At 46.0% G+C, this 21,657-nt stretch overlaps 1 protein-coding gene and 1 long non-coding RNA gene across 4 annotated transcripts; one reads left to right on the top strand and one right to left on the bottom strand.

Annotated features, from left to right (window-relative positions):
• Positions 1-458: 458 nt before the first annotated feature.
• On the bottom strand, positions 459-20,399 carry LOC137857220 (uncharacterized). 3 transcript variants are annotated; one of them, XR_011097018.1, is made up of 4 exons: positions 20,277-20,399; positions 20,014-20,085; positions 18,721-18,884; positions 459-1,523 (listed from the first exon to the last, which is right to left on the bottom strand). It is a non-coding gene; the product is annotated as an uncharacterized lncRNA (long non-coding RNA). The 3 variants fall into 3 exon arrangements; XR_011097019.1 differs by lacking the exon at positions 20,277-20,399 and having other exon boundaries at positions 459-736; positions 1,338-1,523; positions 20,014-20,152; XR_011097017.1 differs by lacking the exon at positions 20,277-20,399 and having other exon boundaries at positions 20,014-20,152.
• On the top strand, positions 3,855-20,020 carry TH (tyrosine hydroxylase). The gene is made up of 13 exons (XM_068683445.1): positions 3,855-3,985; positions 7,479-7,682; positions 10,956-11,130; positions 11,273-11,361; positions 11,571-11,638; positions 13,398-13,448; positions 14,130-14,275; positions 14,680-14,815; positions 14,914-14,983; positions 15,622-15,678; positions 16,264-16,359; positions 16,526-16,659; positions 19,477-20,020. Exons 1-13 carry the CDS (start codon positions 3,896-3,898, stop codon positions 19,634-19,636), a joined length of 1,476 nt encoding a protein of 491 aa, XP_068539546.1. The 5' UTR covers positions 3,855-3,895; the 3' UTR covers positions 19,637-20,020.
• Positions 20,400-21,657: the final 1,258 nt, after the last annotated feature.

Raw genomic sequence — 21,657 nt, 5'->3', positions numbered from 1 at the left:
ATTTTCCTGGAATTGAAATTTCATTTTTGACCAATTAGAGAAGAATCAACAGGTTTAGAAGCAAGAGTTGAGCAGAATGAGCACAAATTGTGACTCTGGATGTGGAGTTGTGAGACCAGCCAACCCTATGCTCTGAAACCAAGGGTGAAGGGGCATTTTTGGTGCATTATAGGAATATTCTCAGATTTGTCTGAAAACTGAGATGGCCTTCTGAAATGTGAAATCACGGACAGAGAGGTTTGCACTTAGCTGCTGAAAGGTGTTGGCTGTAATCCTTATGTCATTGGATTTGCACCCATGGGGAAGAACTATCCTTTGACAAAACCCTTTAAAAATGCACTGATAAATACCACAGCATGAAGGCACTGGATGAGGTTCCACAGACCTACTCCATCTCCTACAGGAACCTCTGGGTTTTGCCACTTTTTTTTTTTTTTTTTTTTAATGTCTGTGTTGTGTTTTGTTTTGGTTTTGTTTTTTCATTTTGCCCAGGGATTCACCCCGTGGTTAGAAGAACAATCCTGGCAACGGGGCTCTTCATCTCTCAGGGGTCACCTCTGTGACTTGGGGAACAGAGGACCCCACACCTGACCCATTCATCAGAGCAGGTCTGAAGTTGCTAAGCCTCCCCTGATACAGCAGTGCCTTTCTCCCAGTGTTGCAGCAACCATCTCAGAGCCCTTACTGAGGAGTTACACAGCTCTGCTCCTTGCAGCCCCCCTTCCCTTGGGCTCATCTGTTGTGACAAAACACAAGCACAAAAGTCAGCATCTTCTAGATAATAAAAGACCGCAAAGTTAAGAGAGAGATGTAGATTTTAATTACTTTTTTTTTTTTTTTTTTTTTCCTGTTGCTGCCCCAGTCCTAGGGAGGCTGCAATGACGTGGAGGTCTAGGGTGTCATTATGGGTTATTAAACTCCTTTGAGGCACTCAGAGATGTTGAATGAAGAGGAGAAAAAAAAAACTCTTGATGGAGCTGGCTAACTGTAATTGCTTCATGTGGCAGACTGTAATTATTCAGGCTAAGGAAGGGAAGAGGGAAAGAGTGCGGGCGGGTGGGAGAAAGAGCAATAGGGGGACCTGGCCACCCCACACGGCCATCAGGGCTGTCCACGGTTGTGATGGGAGGTGGCAGCTTGCCCTCCCGTGGGCAGACACGGTCCCTTTCTTTGGCCCTCAGGGGGCCACTTCTGCAGCTCAGACCCTGTCCTTGCAGCTCCCTTGGCCACCAGAGAGCCCCCCCAGCAGGCTGGGCTGTCATTGCCTTTTGCCGCTGCTTCCCCGTGGGACTCGTACCAAGACCTGTTGCATTACACACTGTTTTATGATTACGTACAGCTACAGGCTGATGTGCGGAGCTCTTAACAGCACTCACAGTAAGGGAGTAGGACTTCACTTTGTCTCCGTGCAGCCTCTGTGCTGGAAAATGTTTCCAAACAATGCGGGGCTCTTGTCACCAGACAGAGAAGGGGAGACAGCTTAGTAGGGCTTATGGAAGTGTCGCATGCCTAATTTATCATCCCTGTAAAGGAGAGGGATTAAAAATCAAGGGCTTTGGGATGAACTAAGTAGAAGAACTGATGGGTTTAGATAGAGTGCTGGATTTTACAAGGAGAGAAACAATACATAATGAAAGAAAAGGAAACCAGAAAATATATTCAAAGCAATCCCATCTATTTGTACATTAGTCTTGAAAACTTCCCTGATATTATCAGCTCTTTTTAAATCCCCTGTTTGTCAGAAGAGCCCTCGTATGTGATCTCTGAGTAGCAGCCTGCAGCAAGGCTGACTGACTTGCTCTGTTCCCATATTTGTTAAAATACTTCACCAATTTTCTCAATTTCTCAATTCTTCACATGAACTGACATTTTGAGGCTATCCTTTCAGCAGCTTGATTACAAATTTGAATACGTGGAACTTGCTTTGATGGCTGATTTTAGGTTTATCATCCTTGGCACATGCTATTCTAAAAAGACCTTTAAGCTAAGTCCGTTACCAACAATAAAAATTCTATCAAAATGGTTGCTCTTTCTGATTTTAAGGTAAGAAAACAGTATGAAGGAAATATTTTGAAACGTGTATTTTCCTGAAACTGAACTGAAAACCACGAACCAAAAATACTGAAATTCTGCATTCTATGTGTTGTTTTAAAGCAACGTGAAAGTTAAGAGTTTATCCAGACAAAAATATTCAAATACAATTATTGAACTCTCTCCTACCCAAGTCCCGTTTTCTTTCCTAAACAGGTTGGCCCAATCTTAGAGAGGCTTTTTACTGTAAAATTTTCATACTGTAAAGGTGGCAAAGTCTGTGAATAGTTTTAATCATATATTTCTTCAGTACTTAGCCTAACTATGGCTTTCCTTGGTATCTTTACAACTTCATCCCAAGCCACTTAACACCCCGATGGCATGAAATGGCCTGGGGTTGCTGTAAATCTGCGTAAGACAACTTCTCCAGCAAAGCAAACAGGCAGTGGCTGGAAAAGGCATCTTCCTCACTTTCTTTATATGCTTCCTTGCCGGGGAGTAGAGTATGTACAAACTAATGGAGCTCCAGAATCCACACTGGGTGCTCTTTATTCATGTATAACATGAAAGTTATATCAGTCTTACTTTTGCAGCCTCCGCTAGAATTGCTTCTTCTTACTGACAGCCGACATAGTTTACTGATATGGTCCGGGTTTGCTTTAAAGTCATGTATTTTCATATGAGACCTACCAAGGTATATGAGGAAGCACTAACAGCAGGGTGTCCCTGCTGGGGGAGAGGAGCCCAAAGGATGCTCAACTCCTTCCTCCGGTTCCCACTGTAACCAGCAGCAGCGTCCCTCAGCACCCGCAACAAGACAAGCTGCTCGACCCAAGTCAGAATTAATTTTGGCTCAGAACTGGGCCAAATTTTTAGCTGCTGCCAATTGCTCACTTGGGCTTCAGCATCTACCACCCTCCAGGCTCTGTGGGCTTCCCCAGTTGCCTTGGTGGGGCTGATTGCGCCGCCTGCACCCTGGTGTTCACAGGAGGTGGCACAAACCCAGCTTCCACACCAACAAAGGCAGCAGGTGCCCTCAGCAAACAACTTCCAAGGCATGCTCGCCACCAAGCATTCAGGGAAACCCAACTGCTTTCCCTGCCGCAGGGGCTTTGGACAACCTGTCCCCAGCACTGTGGTGGCTCACACAGAGCAGGACATTTCTTTGTTGCCAGAGAGCTGTTGTGGATCCCGCGGGGGGAAAGGGTCCCTCCTGCACTCAGCAGAACAAGATCCTCAGGGTCCTGAAGTGCCACCCATTGCCATAGTCCCAGAGGTCCTCAGCCATTTGGGTATTTGGCCTCTGGAGAATTACAGCAAAAGAAGCAAAGCCATCGGGAAGGCAGGATTGACAGGTGTTGTTCCCCCCCCCACCCCCCAAGCTTTTCAAGCTTTTTTTCACAAGCAAACAAGGAGAAAATAAAAGGCTACATCTCTTCGTTCCTTTTATTTTGTCCTTTCATGGATCAAAATCTTTTCACACAACGCCCAAGCTGGGGAAGTAAATCTGCAGGAGTGAAACACGGCGCGAGAACGAACTCCACCAGAAGAAAGGGAAGCAGAGGGACAGAAAACGGAGCAGAAATCTTTGGGCACAGTGAAACAAGTGCGGGGAGCAGCAGGTCTGTGAAGGCAGGGTGTCTGCAATCTTTGTGGCGATTAGATTTAATGGGACAGAAACGTTTTTCTCCTTCACGTCCCCTCCTCCTCTCAGCCCGAGGGGGAGAAAGGAGGGAGGTGGTGATGGGGGGGGGGGGGCTGACGAGGGGGGGAAGATTTGAAAGAGTGTTTGACGTCAGCCTTGCCCTATAAAAAGCTGGCAAGGAGCTGAAAAGCAGAGAGCAGAGCTCGTGGCAGAGCGAAGATGCCAACCCCCAACATCTCCACCTCTGCAGCCAAAGGCTTCCGCAGGGCGGTGTCAGAGCTGGACTCCAAGCAAGCCGAGGCCATCATGGTAAGACAACCCTACCCCACTTCTTCTCTTCTTCCCCCCCCATCCCAAACAGCGCAGCCTCTCCTGTAGCTGTAGGCAGTGGCAGGCAGGGATAGAGAGGCCAACGTTGTCAGCAGGTGCTTACCCCAGCCCTGGCTCCAGGCTGGCAGAAGAAAATTACTCACACACTCCTCTCTACACATTGGTATGTGTGAAATGCAAAGATTTAGGGGGATGAAAGCTCAATCGAACATACTTTCACCCCCTTGCAACCAAAAGCAACTTAAAAAACCTCTAGACCTAAGGCAGAAGTAACAAGGTATCGCCAGCGCAATGCAATTTTGAAAACTTTGATGCTCTTGCTGATTGCAAGGCAATAAATTGCAGCGATTTCACCTGTTATAGCTTAATGAAAAAAGAGTGTCTTTTATTTTGGACTACCTGCAAGGCACAGGCAATTTGCTCCATTTGTTTGCAGTTGCTCTGTCCCAATACTCCCTTCCTCTGTTTCTATTCCTGTCCCTCCCCGGACTGATTTAGGGCCCAGGTTTTACCTTGGGGAATACTTCTGCACACACCAAAGCTACAGGTGTAAGGAGAGGAAAACATCCCGCTGGGCTGCCACTTACCTTTAGAAACAAAATTCTGGCGAAACCCTTGGACAGGATGTAGGGACAATCCCCACCTAACCCAAATGTCTGGGACCCCAGGGAAAGGCTGGAGACCGGTGGCATGGGGCAGCCCTACAGGTCAGGGACATGGCCAGGCTGTGGGTGGCCCTTAATGGCACAGAGAGGGGATGCCCCTGGGATGCGTGCTGGGAGGAAACGCGGCAGAGACAGCATTTTAGAGCATGTGGCATGTTAGAAGGAAAGGAAACATTTAGCAAGCAAAGACGTAAACTTGCTTTCTCTAACGGATGAAAATTAGGGAAGGCTTCTATTTTGTACAGCCATTTTCACCCTGGCAAAATAAACTCTTGCATGGTTCTTTGAAAATGGTGATTTTCCAGGCTGCTTTGTCAAAAACACTGGCTGCTGCCTGGTTATTGGGCAGGCTGGGCAGCTGCCATGTGTTCGGTGGGAAGCAGGGCACTGAGTGAGGGGCTGCAGGAATCTGGGTTCACGGGCAGGAGTGCTGCCGCGTGGATGAGTGTCTCCTCCAGCCCAGAACAGACATAAGACCTCAGCCCACCTCTGCATCTCTTCTTTGAATAGAGATTCTCAGAACAGCAAAAACATGTTAAAAACAACCCTAGCCTAGCATAGGAGATCACCACAATCCTACGGTTTATACGGTTTGTACCAAGCGAGGGGCATGGCTCTGCACTTCTACATGACAGCACATGTCCCCAGCCCTCATGGTCTCCTCAGGCCATCGGCCACCCAGCCCTTGCCTGCCAGCTCCAGTAGATGTGTCCCCTCTGAGCTTTGCAGTCCCAGGACTCTTCCTCACCAGGTGTTTCACACATTAGCTGTGCCAGGCAGAGATAAAACTCGCCCCATAGAACGTCTTTCTATTATATATTTAGATTTTCTGCTGCTAGTAAGTTTTTACAATACACCTTGTAGCTCTAGCAAGGTTTTGGTTGCAGAGTGTTCAAGCTGCAAGTGTTTGGCAGCTGGATGCCAAAGTGTAGGAAAGATTGCCCAGGATTGTTGCAAATAACGAGCCCAAAAGCTTTAATTCAGAGCACTGTATTTTTAACAGCGCTTCTCAGGCTGGGCACTCAGAGCAGCAGCAATTTCAAAGGAAAAACTAAGTACTTGTTTGTACAAAGTGAATGGCCACATCAGACTCAAGCCCCAGATAGGTAAATGTTTTACAAAAATAAACTTCTTATTGTAGCTGGACAGGCACACTCCATGGGGAAATATGGAAATACTGCTTAACACCTTCCAAAGAATGGAAGGCATTTATCATGACAGATCAGTTTGGTTAGCTTATATGCAAAAATGATGCCTAAATGCCCCCCCCCCCAAAGGAGATATTTCCCTGATGAGCACAAATGTGAGAAGCAGTGGAGATGATGTTGAGAGGGAAAGCACACAGGCAGGCAGCAGGCAGACAGACACCTCCCCCCCCCCCCCCCCCCGCTGTTCTTCTCCCTAACAAAATCCAGCCTTGGCCTTTTATTCCCCCCACCCCCCCCCTTTTCAAACTTCCCCACCCAAACCATGTTGGTGTGGAGCAAAGCATCTCCTAGGACCCCTTGACAGAGATTGAACCCCCTGCTCCTGCCTGCCAGTGACACGGGTTCTCACACCAAACCTCCTTCCAGTGCCTTTTTTTAAGCTGATTTACAGCCTAAACTGGGGGGTCTGGCTCCTCCCCTCCTCTGCCCCGCTCCACCCCAGAGGAAAAATCCTATTGCACCTTGGGACACAATGCAATAAAACTCCTGTAGCTAAAGCACTTTGGATGACTGCGGAGCGCAGATCCTGTGGCTAGCACAAGACTGTTTGCCCTGCTTATTGCGGGCACCTGAAAGCAAACAGCAGCTTAGCTTTAAACGTGGTAGCAATATAAAACACACGCTTAAAGCTGAGCACGTTTGCAAGCTCTTAAAAGTTACAGCCCAGGATATTTATTAGATCTCTTCTCTCGTTGGACACGAATACCGCCAATTTAGACAAGTGGCAATATGTACTTATTTGTTAGACATTTCTCTGTGCTGCAAGGAATAAAGTGGTTGAGGATCAGCAAATATTATTCCAGAGGGGTGTATTTATTAAAAAATAAAAAGGACTGAGGAGAAGTGCATGGGCTGATGCCTAGAGGTGCTGTGTTTTCCAGTCTGCATTTCAAATGTCAGGGAAGCCCTGAAGCCAGATTTGTGTCAGCTTAAAGCACCTAAGAAGGCTTTCAGAGAAAACATCGTGGTGGGCTTTGAAAATCAGAAAGAAAACTGGCTTAGTGTTTGAGCAGGCTATGCTTTTCAAAGGAAGACCTCAAAAACTTCACAAGATAGGGAAGACATTCCTTGTTTAGCAGCAGCTATTTTCCAAATACTTTCAGCAGAAAAATGGCTGTGGGATGCGTCTCAGTGCAGCTGGGGGTGTATGGGCAGCAAGGGCCTGGTTTCCAGCAATGGCACAGTTATGGGCTTCAGCTGTCCTTCAGTGTCTTTTTTTTCAGATGGCTTCATGTTTATCTAACACCTCTCCCCTTCACTTCATCAGACACTTGAAAAGCATGCAAGATTGTTTCTGATTTTTAGGTTTTGAAAAATATTGAAAGCTTTTGCTAGGGAAGTTGAGGGAAAAAGCCCACTTTAGTCATACCACAAGCATATTTTGCACAGATTTTCCCCAAAGCTCCACATTCCTGAGTTCACTCCTAATGCCTCAGTCCTCCTCCTCAAACCTTCCTCTGCAAAGCTGGGCAAGTCAGCACAACCTTCCCCATCTTCCCCTATTCAGACACCTTGCTCATACCTCACCCAGCTACTGGGGTCACCTCTGATTCCCCCTAGCACTATTACAACTGTTATTTTTTCCTGGTCTGCCTCCAGTCTCCACGGTTCATTGGTAGACGTCAAAGCCTCATCGAGGATGCCAGGAAGGAAAGAGAGGCTGCAGCCGCAGCCACTGATGCCGCAGAGTCCACAGAGACCATTGTCTTTGAGGAGAAGGATGGGAGAGCCATGCTGAACCTCTTCTTCATGCTCAAGGGAGCCAAAACATCACCACTGTCCCGAGCACTCAAGGTGTTTGAGGTGAGTCCCTAACTGGTTTCTCTGGCCTCAAGGAACACACTATACTTTTCATGGTGGTTCTGTGAGAAATAACACTTGAGTCTACCAAAGACAACTCAGACTGGGTCTGAATACTGCAAGTTATGAGTTAATTGTCTGCATCATCTCCCCACAGTCATGCTTCACTCATGCCCTAGCATGCTCGCATTAGGAATGAGCCCTACCTCTGCACTTTAGTGCTTTTATAACACTCTGGGCTGGATTTTGCTTAATTAATGGAGTCAGCCACACAACTTGACACCCACAATCCACACCTACATTGCTTGTAGCATACTGACAGCCCCCTCTACTGCTCAGCACTTCAGCTTCATGCACAGTGCTGATTCCACTTTCAAAGTGTGCTGTGTGCCCTGCATGGTTACAGAGTAGGTCCCCCTTCCACAGTGCTGATCAGCATCTGGGTCAAGGCTTTGTTAGTCTCTGATTTGTGTGTTAAAGATTGGTTCCTCCCCCAGAGGTGCATCTTGTAAATGGCTTTAATATCAAGGGAAACTCTTAACTCTTTGAGCTTCCCCCCTTCTACCCCCCCCCCCCCCCCCCTCCAGCCAGCAATATAATCTTCTGTTATCTAGTATCTCAGTGCCATGAATGGAAAGACTGAGATAAGCCCTGGCTATTTGAACAGCAACCAAAATGTGACAATTTGCGTTTATATAGTGCATTATCATCCAGAAAGGTTCAAAAGTGTTTTGTAAACTTAGGGTTTGAGCTATGTTTTATGTATGCTAGTTTAATCTCATTAACTTCAGCAGTGAGAGGAGAGGACAATTTGTTCCTATTAATCAGTCACATGGGTTGTAAGGGACCTTCAGGAGTCCCCGGTCCAAACTTCTGCTCAGAGCATGTCTGGTTGCAGCTCAGGGCCATGTTTGTTGCATTGAGTATCACCAAAGCAGAAATTCCATACCATCTTTGGACTCTTGTGTGCTGTTTGTTCTCCCCCCCCCCCCCCCCCCAATGAATTTACTTTCAGTTTGTGCCCATTGCCTCTTGTCCTCCTGTCATGCACTTTTAAAATGACCCTGGCTCTGTCTTCTTCACACTCTCCCACGAGGTACTAGTACACAGCAATCTCTCCCCTGCACCTTCACTTCTTAAGCCTGAGCAAATTCAATTCCCTTCCTCTTTCTTCACATAACACTGTGCTCCAGCCACCTGTACACCTCAGCATCCCTCCACTATACCTGTAAGAGCACATCAATGCCTTTCTTCTACAAGACACAGTACTCCAGATATGGTGTCCCTCATCCCAGAGGAAGAGGAGGAATCACTTCCCTAGACCTGTTTTCTACAGTCTTGTTACTACACTTTAGTATGTGGCTGGCCTTGGTCATCACAAAGGCATGGTGCTAGCTCATATATTGATATACATTACTATAAAACACCTTCTCCCTCACAAAATGCAACCATTTCTGGCATAAAACCAGATCATAAGCAATACCACATAGCTGACCACTATGCAACACAAAAATTGTATCTGGAGGATACACATTTCCCTGTAATTAGAGGATATTCTGGTTATAGAACATGCAGCACTACCTCTGATGTTCTTGTGAAAAGTGCTTCAGATCTTCAACAATTACAAAGCATCTTGCATCTTCTCTATGAAGACTGTTTCAAGAAAAGTTTTCTGCGTGACATAAGATTCTTTCTTGTCTTAAGACCAAAAGATCCCATAGCATGTGCCTATTAGAAAAAAAATCTTGGTATTGCCATGGCTGGGTCTCCTTTCTAAGAGAAGTTCACAGCTGCCAGAGAAGGCATGAAAGATCGATCAGTGTAACATCTCAAATGTAACACCGCTTAGAGGGTATGAAACATAGAAGTATAGGTTCTCATAGTTGGTAGATTTTATGTTAGTGCATCTATAACTTAAATTTTAAACATAAAGCAAGAAGTAGGGACAGTTTATGTCCAAATATTGTTTCTTTCTCATACAAATTACTTGCTGCATAAAGATCTCTCCTGGTAAAAAAAAAAAAAAAAAAAAAAAGCTCTTTGAGCTTGTCACAGAGAGAGCTTTAAAGATAATAAAAAGTCAAGCATGTCAAGCCACAATGGAGAAAGATTCATTTCCCAGATCCCTCTGGCAATGCAGGTACAAGATATGAAAGCAGACGGGCATAATGACATTTGCCTCATCATGAACCAGGCTGCAGGGAAGCTGGTTTCACTCTGCTGTATGTGTTACATGCAGCCAAAGCATAGGTAATGCAATCACAGCTGTCAGATTAATGCAAAGGTATTGATTGTTGAGGGGACAATGTAATAGTGTAGTTGGTAGATACATTCAAAAACACAATCCTAAATTTAATTTACCTGTGGCATTACATCTGTTCCTTCTCATCTTTCTGCCTCTGATTAACAAAAGAAATTGTGTCCTTTCTTCTACCCAGAGACATTGGAAAGGTTGGGTCATTGCAGGGACTTGTGCATATACTAACAGTTTTCACAGAGCTGAAGATAATAACCAAAAAAAACCTACCAGGGCCCTTTGGAAGACTATAAACTGTTTTGTCTCATTCCTTGGGTGAATTCAGTTCTGATAGAACCCCACATTAACACTGAGTCTGGACAGAGCTCAGCATATAGCTGGATGTAGGCAGAACAAATGTTCTTCAAACTCTTCCTATGCTCCTCAAGATCCCTTACAAAATATACGGAGAGAACAAATCAGTTTCTCTTACCCTTTTGATCATTTCAGCATTGCGATATGAGTTTCACAGGGGTCTTCATATCAACAACTATCAGTAAAAGCGAGGCCAGACTCTTCTGATGTGGGACATTAAGCAGCAATGAGATAGTCAAACATTTGTGATGTAGGCACGGGGACCTCCACCATGGGCTGGCCCGGGCGGCTGCGGTTCAGCACCATGGCCAGCACCCCAAGCCAGCCTGAGCCCGCCCCTCTTACATCAGCACCCCCAAATTTAGGAGATTGAAGGAAAAGGGGATCATAGGAATTAGCTTTTTGCTCTGTCGGTTAACTTCTTGATCTGATTTCCTCTGCCACTGTGAAAGTTTTCTGTTGGTAAATCACTGACACGCCCAACTGATTGTCCAGAAACAAAAACCATGAAATTAATAGGTAAGTGTTTACCTCAGTTAAAAAAAATAAAAAGGACGGTGGGAACCTCCCCACAAACACGCATACATATCTTTGGAGAGTACCAGTAGGTGTTTCACATGTTACAGACTTGTTTAATGCTTTTCTCTTTCTCCCTGTTCTACAAGACTTTTGAAGCTAAAATTCACCACCTGGAGACAAGACTGAGCCGAAAGTCCCGTGAAGGGACCACTGAACTGGAGTATTTTGTGCGCTGTGAAGTCCACAGCTCTGACCTCAATACTTTCATTAGCTCCATCAAGAGGGTAGCAGAAGATGTGAGGACCACTAAGGAAGACAAGTGTAAGAAACTTACAAAATATTCAATATTAATATTTGATATATAAAAGGAAGACTTCCTCAAGGGTCACCTCCTTGCACACTTTTGAGTCTCACATCCATCTTTCATTACCAGTCAGTTTTTCCTCCTTCTCTTTCCCCACAGTTCACTGGTTTCCCAGAAAGATCTGTGAATTGGACAAGTGTCACCATCTGGTCACTAAATTTGACCCTGACTTGGACCTGGATCACCCGGTGAGTTAGTCTGCATGGGCACATCTTTGCATTTGAATCCTGAGACATCTCTCAGAAGGAAGGGGCTGGAAAACAACCATTGACGCAGCTGGTTGGGAAGCTGTAGTGCAACCACCACCATGAGAGAAGTTGCTCAAGCCAGGGATGAATGTTATTGGGTTAGAAATTTAGTAATTGATTAAAAATCATGTTCCTATTTGTCATCCCAGGGCTACTCTGACCAAGTATACCGCCAGAGGAGGAAATCAATAGCAGAAATCGCTTTTCACTATAAGCAGTAAGTCTTTCCTAGCATCCATATAGAAATTACACCATGACAATGCAGCCTATTGGGAACTCATTATGCTATTTGCATGAGACTTCTGGTTTTGTCCTCCATTCAGCCTTGCCAGCTCCTTGTATGCATTTTTCTCCACGTATTCCAGTTCCTTCCTAATTTAAAAATGTGTACAGTCATTAATTCATATATTAATGAAGTCAGAATACACCTCCTGCATAACAGAAGCTGCTCACAATTCCATCAGATCTCTAACTTTGTTTTGAAATGTAACATCTCTTTCAGAATATCTAGTCTCAACTTCAAAGTTTCACATACTGAAAAATATACCACATGCCTAGAAAATTTGTTCCAATGGTTCATTATCCTGGCTATGAAAAAAGTTTATTTAACATTTAATATTTTAAGTGCAAAATGATCATTGGTAGCTTTAGCTTTCACCCAGTTCTTTCTACATACTACCTAATAGTCTTTCATCTGCTAGATGGAATTCTGCTATCAGACTTTTTTTTTTTTTTGCTGTAGTGGCATTTATAGAATCTTAAGAGGTTCACCTCTTAACTGCCTCTGATAAATTAAGTAAATTCCAGTAATGATTTCATCATTGTCTTACATAGAATTGAGACCATCTCTTATACTCCTACTTAATACTCTTGTTCTGATGTATGCAGTGATAGCTCACAATATCTCTGCTACAACATCAGTCAGCTCTAATATTAAGTTGGGTTTGTAAAGTATCCCCTAGATCCTATTCAGTAATGCTGACTTCCACTGTAATGTCCCACATTTTTTAGCAGGACTTAAAATGTAGATTCCTGTAGAGAGCCATGCTGAAAGCAGGCTATGGAAATTATCTGGGTCACCTTCTTTCAGCTACCTATGCAACTGATGCGATCCCAGCACAGCTTACTGCTCTGTTTTGTTTCATGTTCATTGCAAAATTGAAGTCCAGAGTACACACATTGGTGTTTTTGTCCCATACTAATACTAAATGCATGGAAAGTCACTGTGCCAGCAACGATGTCCTGAGGGGCCCAAGAAAAATTCTCTCCTAAGATAATGCGAACAAACATTTAAGATGCCTTCTCTTGAATCTCATCTGCAGGTTAGCATTCATAGTCTGCTGTGTAACATCCCTTCAGGCTGTGAATGGAACAGGAACTACTTTATCTCTGTCATATGTGTATATATCATATGTTTAAATACAGAACAGAAGGGTTTAGGAAATACAATTGTTAATTATGAAGCAGAAAAGGCAAGTGTCAGTCTTCAGTTCCCATTTACAATATTGCTAAGAATCATTTTTCTTGCTGCCTTTAATGTCACTGACAATACATTTTTCTGCAGTTCAAATACATTTAGTTTTCCTTATTATCTGCTTTTATTTCCCACCCACTGATTCATTCCCCCAGCCATCAGCTCTCTGTAGCTCAGGCACACAAAATTAATTTCTCACAAAAGGCTTCCCATTTTTCTAGTAAAAAAAAAAAACATTTGGGCTGGAAAATACTATGTCAGCTAAGCTTTTGCTCATCCCTTGTTTATTTATAACCTCCAGTTGGACTAATGCTTTTCTGTGTATTTGTTACACCTGCACAAATGACCCATTACCAGAGGCTTGTCATTCCTGTCACTTCGTTTGGTTTACAGAAGATTGATCAACATCATACAGAGCTTCTCCAAGGGGCTTCCTTCTCAATAGAGAGAGCAGCCTGCCTCATGCCCTGCTGCTGTCAGTAATGGTGTGCTTGCCTTGCAGCGGGGACCCAATCCCTCATGTGGAGTACACAGCGGAGGAGATCGGTACCTGGTGAGCACTGGTTTAACCCACAGCCTTCAGTGGCTTCAACACCAGAGGCTAGGAATTGAAACCTAAATTGTTCCGGTGTGGTATTTTGAAAGTAGCAGGAGCACAGTTATCCTACTTAATGATTCGTTATAAAAGATATTAACATGTTGCAAGTTTTTTTTTTTTTTTTTAATGGATGGTAGGGACTGCATGCAGGAGAGCAAGCTGTCTCTGTAATAGTGATGGTCTGTCTCCTCCTCTCCGGGAGCTGTACCAAAACCACATTCACTCCACAAACTGCAGGAGTTTCCTCCAGAAGAGCTTACTCAGAGAGGCAGTTCAATCAATTTGGAGTCCTGCTGGGTACTCTGACTCCCAAATAAGGTCACCTCCCCCTTATATTGACTGTCTTCGTAGTGCAGCTTCAGAAATTTAGAGGGAATATATTAATTGCAATTAGTACCTTGTATATGGTCTTCTGACCTTCAAGGTCAGAAGTAGGTCTGTGCAGACATAACTACTGACCTTGCAGACTCATTTGAATGTGTGTAAACATTCATGCAACCCTATAGACATACAAAGGGACAGACTTAGCAGTGCAGAAAATAAAGGCAAGAAATCTAGAGGCATGAGCACTTGGTAGCATATAACCAGAGGACACGAGTGGCCAAGCCACTGAATGTGTCATCTTTCATCCTGAAGGAAGGAGGTGTACAGCACTCTGAAGAGCCTGTATCCAACCCATGCCTGCAAGGAGTACCTCGAAGCTTTTAATCTACTGGAGAAATTCTGTGGCTACAATGAGAACAACATCCCCCAGCTGGAGGACGTCTCACGTTTCCTGAAAGGTGGGTATGAGCCTGGGATGGAGAAGAGGAAAGCCCAGGGGACCCAGCTCTGGGTCTGCCAGGGGTGCAGCAAAGATGGGGAAATTAAACGTGGAGAAAAGCATGAGCTGAGATGTGGGAGAAGAGCTGCTGAAGGTTTGTGCATGTCCCAGAGGACAGGGTTAGACCCCAAGAGGTGGTGGCTGCAGCTAAACCTGATGGGCTACACTTGAAGGCCAAGCCCTTCAATGACCCCCTAACGAGCAGAAGTTGCTGCTCAGTAGGAGCACAAACATCGTTCTGGGCAATGAAGGAGCCCATTAGTTTCCAGCACTGAAGATTTTGCTTTCAGTGCTGGAAACACTGGACACCAGCACAGCCCATGAACTGTACCCCCACCACAAGGGCCACATGCACTGTTTCAGAGAGGACTGGCTTCCAGCTCCGGCCTGTAGCCGGCCTGCTGTCTGCACGGGACTTCCTCGCCAGCCTGGCCTTCCGCGTGTTCCAGTGCACGCAGTACATCCGCCACGCATCCTCACCCATGCACTCCCCCGAGCCGTGAGTACTCCAGCAATGAACATTTCACCTTTCCCTAATGGGCAAGCTATCCTATCTGCTGCTGACCATGTTTTCCTCCTTCCCCCTGGCAATGGCAGGGACTGCTGTCATGAGCTGCTGGGGCACGTCCCGATGCTGGCCGACAAGACATTTGCCCAGTTCTCTCAGGTAAGGTGGCCATCTGCTTCTTCACCCTGAGAACACCAAGCGCTAGGTGGGACACCAGACTGACCTCGGTGTCATGCTTCTGGCAAAGAGGTCCAAAGATGTTGCCTGGAGGAGAGCTGCTCCTCTCCAGACTTCACCTGGGCTTTTGCTGCACCAGTAGCTGGACACATTTAACCTGAACATGATGAGCCCACAGGAGATGCATGGCAGTTCAGGGAACTGATATCTGCTGTCTCAAGGCAATAAAGACTGAGCAACCTGTAAGAATCTCACTCATACCCTTTTGGTAGCCATCAAGGAAAAGGTGGGTTTGAGGAAAATAGGGCAAGGAGTGGTTCGCTGGTGGTAAAGGAAGGGAATCCCAAGAACAGTGGGTGGAGGTACTTGCCTGGAGGTGCAGTGGGGTAGCTGGACAATGCTCAGGGCAGGAGGCACTGGGAAGGGGAAGGAAGAGGCCACAAAAGAATGTGAAAAAGCAGCATTTCAAACAAATGGTTCCAGCAGAAACACTGGAAAATGTGAACAAATCCCCTGGCATCAGCTGCAGAGCAGGCTATGAAATAGACAGGAATTCCCAATAACACCACCCTATTGCTGCAAATCTATCCTGAGGTCTACCCCTTCCCTTGTCTTTCCAGGACATTGGGCTTGCATCTCTGGGAGCAACTGATGAAGAAATTGAGAAACTGGCAACTGTAAGTCTTTTTCTCAGCACCATGGAGGCCCTGACCTCTACCAGCATGTCTGTGTTACTGGGGGGACTGGCACAGTGTAGTTGTAGTGTGACCACATTTGCTGGCTTAGGGTCCCAAGCCCTCTTTCATGATGACCACACAGAGCAAAGATCAGTTAAATAGCAGAGCTCACTTGCACATTAACCCAATTTTCACAGGCACCAGAGTATCATCAGGCATCATATTTCTAATGACAGCACTGCTGGGACCCTTTGGGATGGGATTAAATTACATCCACTTCCTCTGGCTCTGCCTCAGCAAGGTGACCTGTCTTGCTCCAAGGGCACCATGCGATGCCCAGGCATGACAGGACCAGCCTGGGGACACCATGTCTGTCCTGCCATGGCAGCAGTTTCACTTAGCACTCCAGCAGGGATTGGTACAAGGTATGGTGGCAGGATATTACCCTCTATGTTTGGTGGCCACATCAGACACCTATTACTTCAAACATCCCCAAACCCTTGCTGCAATGCAAGGACTCAGAAGGGATAGGGAGATAAAAAGGAAGAACTGTGTTGCCCATGTGTTTTTCTTTTCCTTTCACAGCTTTACTGGTTTACAGTGGAGTTTGGGCTCTGCAGACAGAATGGGATAGTCAAAGCCTATGGGGCCGGGCTCCTGTCATCTTATGGGGAGCTCATAGTAAGTCTCCACACAAGTTACCTCTCTGCTCCAGACCCTATATTGCAATCACTTTCCTCCTCTGCACAGCTGCAGTGACTTTATCTGATCTGTTCTCCACCTCTAGCATGCATGTCCTCCCCAGTTCCCCTCTTTTCACACGGGCATTTCCTGCCTGTCTCCATAGCACTCCTTGTCAGACGAACCAGAGGTGCGGGACTTCGACCCCGATGCTGCTGCTGTTCAACCCTACCAGGACCAGAACTACCAGCCTGTGTACTTCGTGTCTGAGAGCTTCAGTGATGCCAAAAACAAACTGAGGTAGGACTGGGCACTGAGAGAGACCCAAACAGGGATACAAACCTAGAATATCAAAACAGGGCTTGGCACCTCAGCTACTTTCAGTTCAAGGTCTCAGAAGCACTCTATAAAGTTAGTTTTTTTAAAAAATGTAGGCCTAAATAGGCATTCACACATTTTTCACCTGTAGTAATTTGCCATGGGGCCCAGCTGTGGTATGATTTGCCCAGTGTTGGTCTTGAGGGCTCAGATGTGAAGGAATGTGTCAGAGGGGGAGGCACTCATGGAGATGGGACTGAGGGAGTGAAAGAAAGGACAAACCTAGCTCCCTAGTTCTCATAGAAAGGAGTTAAAGACCATCTCCAGTTCCCAGGAAGGCCAAGCAACATAAGAGTGGCAGGTCCAGAAATCAGAGACACAAAACACCCCCAGGACCTCCCCTGCTTCCTTGCTGCAGGAAGGCTAGGTCAGGTACCAGCCAGTCACACAGGAGCATCCCACCAGCAGGTGTCCCTATGAAACACATAGGGACAAAATTTTAGCATAGATGTGAAAAGCTGCTCAAAACAGTGCTGGTCTCTGAGTTTAGGAGGCAGAGAAGTGTTTCTTTCTGAGCAGCCACAGGACAGCTTACACATCTGTCGTTTAACCAGCAAAAATCCCAGACATCATTAATAGCTCTAGTTACATGGAATGGACAGTTTTATCCACAGGTGGAAAGGAAGCTTTTGCCTCCTCATCTGGTTAATGTGTTAGGAGACCCCACACAGTACCCCATTAGTGTAATATGCTTTCCCTGTCACAAATGACTACAAACAGGATGGAGGCTGCAGGGGCAGTTTTACACACAGATGTCAGATCAAAATAACATTTTCTCAGCCATCACCAGAATCACCTACAGGAGGAAAGCTCAGCCCTGCCACATTGAGCTGTCAGAGGAAACTTCTGTGTATACCATTTTGCCTTAGCTTAGGGAGGGCATAGGTTGAGACTAAGCACCACATAACACACATGACTTTGCAGGTCCTGTAAATGGGGTAGTTCACATAAATAATGTGGCAGGGACTGCTCTATTTCAACTTCTGCTTTTATGACACTCACTTGCACCACTCATGTAACCCAGAGTCCAGCTGCTCAAAAGCAAGCACCTGGGGAGCCCATCCTCTCACACACACTAGGCTGCTTCAAAAAAAAACACCAAACTGTTGGCTCATGAGTCATTTCCTTTCATTTAAAAGGGAAAAATACACCACTTCATCAAGATTAGGCTATAAGGTTTTGGCAGTGACAGGCACTTTAAACAATCCTCTTTACAGACCACACAGATGTTACCCTATGAGGTGAAAATATTAAAATGCTCATATTATTTGCATTACTGGCAGCTGCCACTGTGGGATTGACTAACAACACTACCCCTCAAGAAAAGCTCTTTTCCCAGAGTTTTCCAGGGTGAACATGCACCCACAGCACCCTTCCAGAGGCACACACAGAGACCTGAGCACTTCACCAAGGTGTCAAGCAAAAACACTTGTGTTAGAAGGCAAGTTTCTAACCATCAGCAGAGGAAGGGTGTGGGAAGTCCAAGCAGTTGTGCTAAGGGGCAGCACTGCAGGTGATAGCATTAATAAGCTGGGTGAGATAAGCCCCGTTTTCAGGAAGCAGACTAAATGGGTTTGCAGAAAGCCCCTCCACTTGCACTCATTTCCCCTTTCTGCAGCACAGCAGCACCCCCTCAAGCACCGGCCTGCAAGCTTTGGCTATGTGACCCCCAGTCTGCTCCTGAGACAGTGGGGTTTTTACCCTAAATCCCAGTAATGCATGGTTAGTCTTCCCCACAGCACACACAACAATGGGAGAAAGCAATGCATTTCCTTCGTTGTGCAGACCCATAACAGCCACAAGAGGGTACCCTAAGCTAAGCAATTCAGGAGCCAAAGGGTGAAGCCTCAGCCAGGAGCATGCCTGCCCCAGCATGCCTCCCCATATCTTCCCAGGCCTTTTCAGCACAAGATTTTAGCCACAAGCACCCACATTTAAATGCCCAACTCAATGTTAAGGGTTAAATAAAAAACACAAACCTACCTTGTCAAGAATACACATGCTAGCCTCTGAGCTGACCATGGTTCCTTTTCACCATCAGCTTCACAGTCACTGGCCCACGTGCTTTTAAAAAGGTGGCAAGGTCTTGCTCTGGACATGCATCAGGCAAAGTCAAACTTGTCATTGAGGTTCAGGCTCCAGTTGACCTTCGGTGCAAAACAGTGCAACTTTGATCAGCTGCACAGCTTGGGTGATGCCATTCCCATCCCCTAGCTCAGGTCTGAGCTGCTCCTGTCAGTCCCACCCTTAGCATAGCCTGCAGCCAGTCATCCCCTCCACACGCAGAGACTAGCAAATAAGCTAATGTCAGAAAGGATTTAGGAATCTAATACTATAATACCACACATTTTCTCTACAATTAGCTTCTAAATCTCCTTGGCATTTTTGAAAAAGTAAAGGGCAATTAAAGTAGAAGGTGCCTGGAGATAGCCACAGGGGAATAAGTGCAGTGCACCCTCCAGCTTGGTGCAGGCCCACACTTTCCACCCCAGGAAATCCACAAACCCAGCACCTCCCCCTTGCTGAACCAGATTGATTTCAGCTATCCCTACAGCCCTGTGAAGCTGGAAAGATGGGAAACCAAAGATTTAATGTTAAGCTAGATATTCTGCCTAAGGGAGGCATTAGCCTGTTGTTGTCTGGATGAACAGTGATGGGGAGGAGGAAGAGGAGGGTGGGAGCCAGGCTCCAGGACTTGTTTCTTGTGTCAAACCCTCTGCACCCTTTCTTTCCTTGCAGGAGCTACGCAGCACACATCAAGAGGCCCTTCTCGGTGAAATATGAGCCCTACACCCACAGCATCGAGCTCCTGGACAGCCCCCAGACCATCCGCCACTCCCTGGAAAGTGTAAGGGATGAGCTGCACTCGCTGATTAATGCACTCAATGTCATCAGTTAATACCAGAACTGGGCTCCTCCCTGCCCCTCTTTCCTCACAGCCCCAAAATGCCCTCACCTAACTCCCAGCCCATTACTTCTACCTGTTTTCTCCACACATTTGCACTGCTGCCTGTCACCACGCTACCCCAAGAGTTTGCCTCCTCGGTATGCAGGGCCAAGCTTAAAGGAGGGCAGAGGGATGGACCCAAAGCCTGCTGGCTTCTGGGGCAGCTTTTTTAGGGACTGCTGGGAAAAGCTTGGCACAGACCAAGCTACAAAGCTGAAGTCAGAACTTGTGCAAGGAAGAGGAGGAAAGCTGCTTTATTAAAAGCTAGCTTTATTAAAGAAGTAAGAGAAAAAAATCTATTTTTTTGCAGTTTGAGAGAATAGACTAACCTGCTTTATGAGCTCCAAAGCAACCCCACAAGGGACCACTGGTCTCCACCACCTCCTGCCTCTTGCAGCCCTCTGTATTTGGGAAACACTATGCCACTAAAAGATTTTCTGCCTCAACCATCTCCATGAAATTTAGAGTCTGGGCTTCTAGCCTCCCCTCAGCTGCTTGCACAGAGGCTGCAGTGAGCACTGGAGCCTCCTTGAACCTCACCAGTGACCCAAGCCAGGAGCTACCTGCCTGGCACAGAGCAGCCCCAGCCTACCTGCATCCTCCCCAGCACAAACACCCTGAGTAGGGCCTCTAAGCCCTGTTTTAAAAGCTCCCACACCTGGGACCATGGCAGCCTCCTTTGCCATCAGGGTTGGGCTCTGCAGCTTCAATTGATTCTTAATGCCTCCCACTTCTCACCTTGAGAGGCCCACCTGGGCTGCAATTTCCCTGATGAAGGGACCAGCAAGGGGGACACAGAGATCACAGCCAGCCACCCAGCAGCCCAGCTGCCATGGCTCACAGCAGATAGCAGTCACAGCTGTTGGTGTTCAGGCATGCTGATGGCCTTGAGCAGCCTTAGTGTCTTGAGTTTATCGGTTCTTGCACTTGTGTCCCTTGGGAGAATTTCACACGCTTTCACTTTGCCAGTATTACACAAACATAGCATCACCTTCTTCTTAGGTATCCTAATATCTCTGTCACCTGGTGTCACTCAGGTGCACAACCAACTTTATTGTTTGTCATTTCTGAGGAAGGTGACATGGCCAGGATGCTCAAATCCAGTTTTGTCTGGCTTTCAATCCTGATATAAATGGCTTGATTTGACCCAAAGCTCTCAGTTTTACTCCCCCTACTTTTGCCCTTCTTATCTTCTTGCAAGCTGTCTCATAATCAAGTGGTTTGCTCAGAAGTGTGGCCCAAGGTTATACATCTGTGCAGTATCAGAGCTGGGCTTGGGATGCGCAGAAGCAGCTAAACAGCTGGGGGGACAGCGGAGGGGGGAATTACTTGTAGTTGTTCATATAGTCAGTTGTTACATTTCTGTATGGACTTTTAGAATCCTTATCCACTTTACATGGATTTTTTAAAATTTTTTTTCCCCCTGGAAAGAATCTCAAGGTTTAGTGGTTAGGTTTTAAACAGGTATCCTTCAATACTTAAAAATAACATTACTGGTCAGTGTTTACCTCTACTGTAGCTGTCATAATAGCTTACAATTCATTACGCTTTATCCTATTTCAGGCCTTCATTTACATATGTTTGACCCTCAGTTCTCTCTAATTTTAACTACTTAGCTGCTGACAGCACATCATTAGTCTCCCACCTGCTTCAAACCTTCCTTTCTGTTTTCCCTCCTGTATGAAGCCCTCCTAATTTCCTCCAGCACTCACACACTTCGTTAAAAGAGCATTACAGAAATTGGCAGCTTGGCACTAGGTCTAGCTGCTTCTCCTCAAGTTGTTCCTCCTCTGAGGATTGTCCCGTAAATTAATAAAACTACTGAGTTCATTCAGTTATTGTAATTTTAGAACATTTTTCCAAAGCTTCAGCTATGATTTCCCAATCTGTGTGGATTCAGATCTTGAGCTGTAACTCTCAAGGTTCCCTTATGATCTGTAACAATTTTTAGTTTGGGTTCTTAAGTTATTACT

The sequence above is a fragment of the Anas acuta genome, chromosome 5 (assembly GCF_963932015.1).
Source record: "Anas acuta chromosome 5, bAnaAcu1.1, whole genome shotgun sequence".
Lineage (NCBI taxonomy): Eukaryota > Metazoa > Chordata > Aves > Anseriformes > Anatidae > Anas > Anas acuta.
This window is presented reverse-complemented; position numbering and strand designations above follow the sequence as displayed.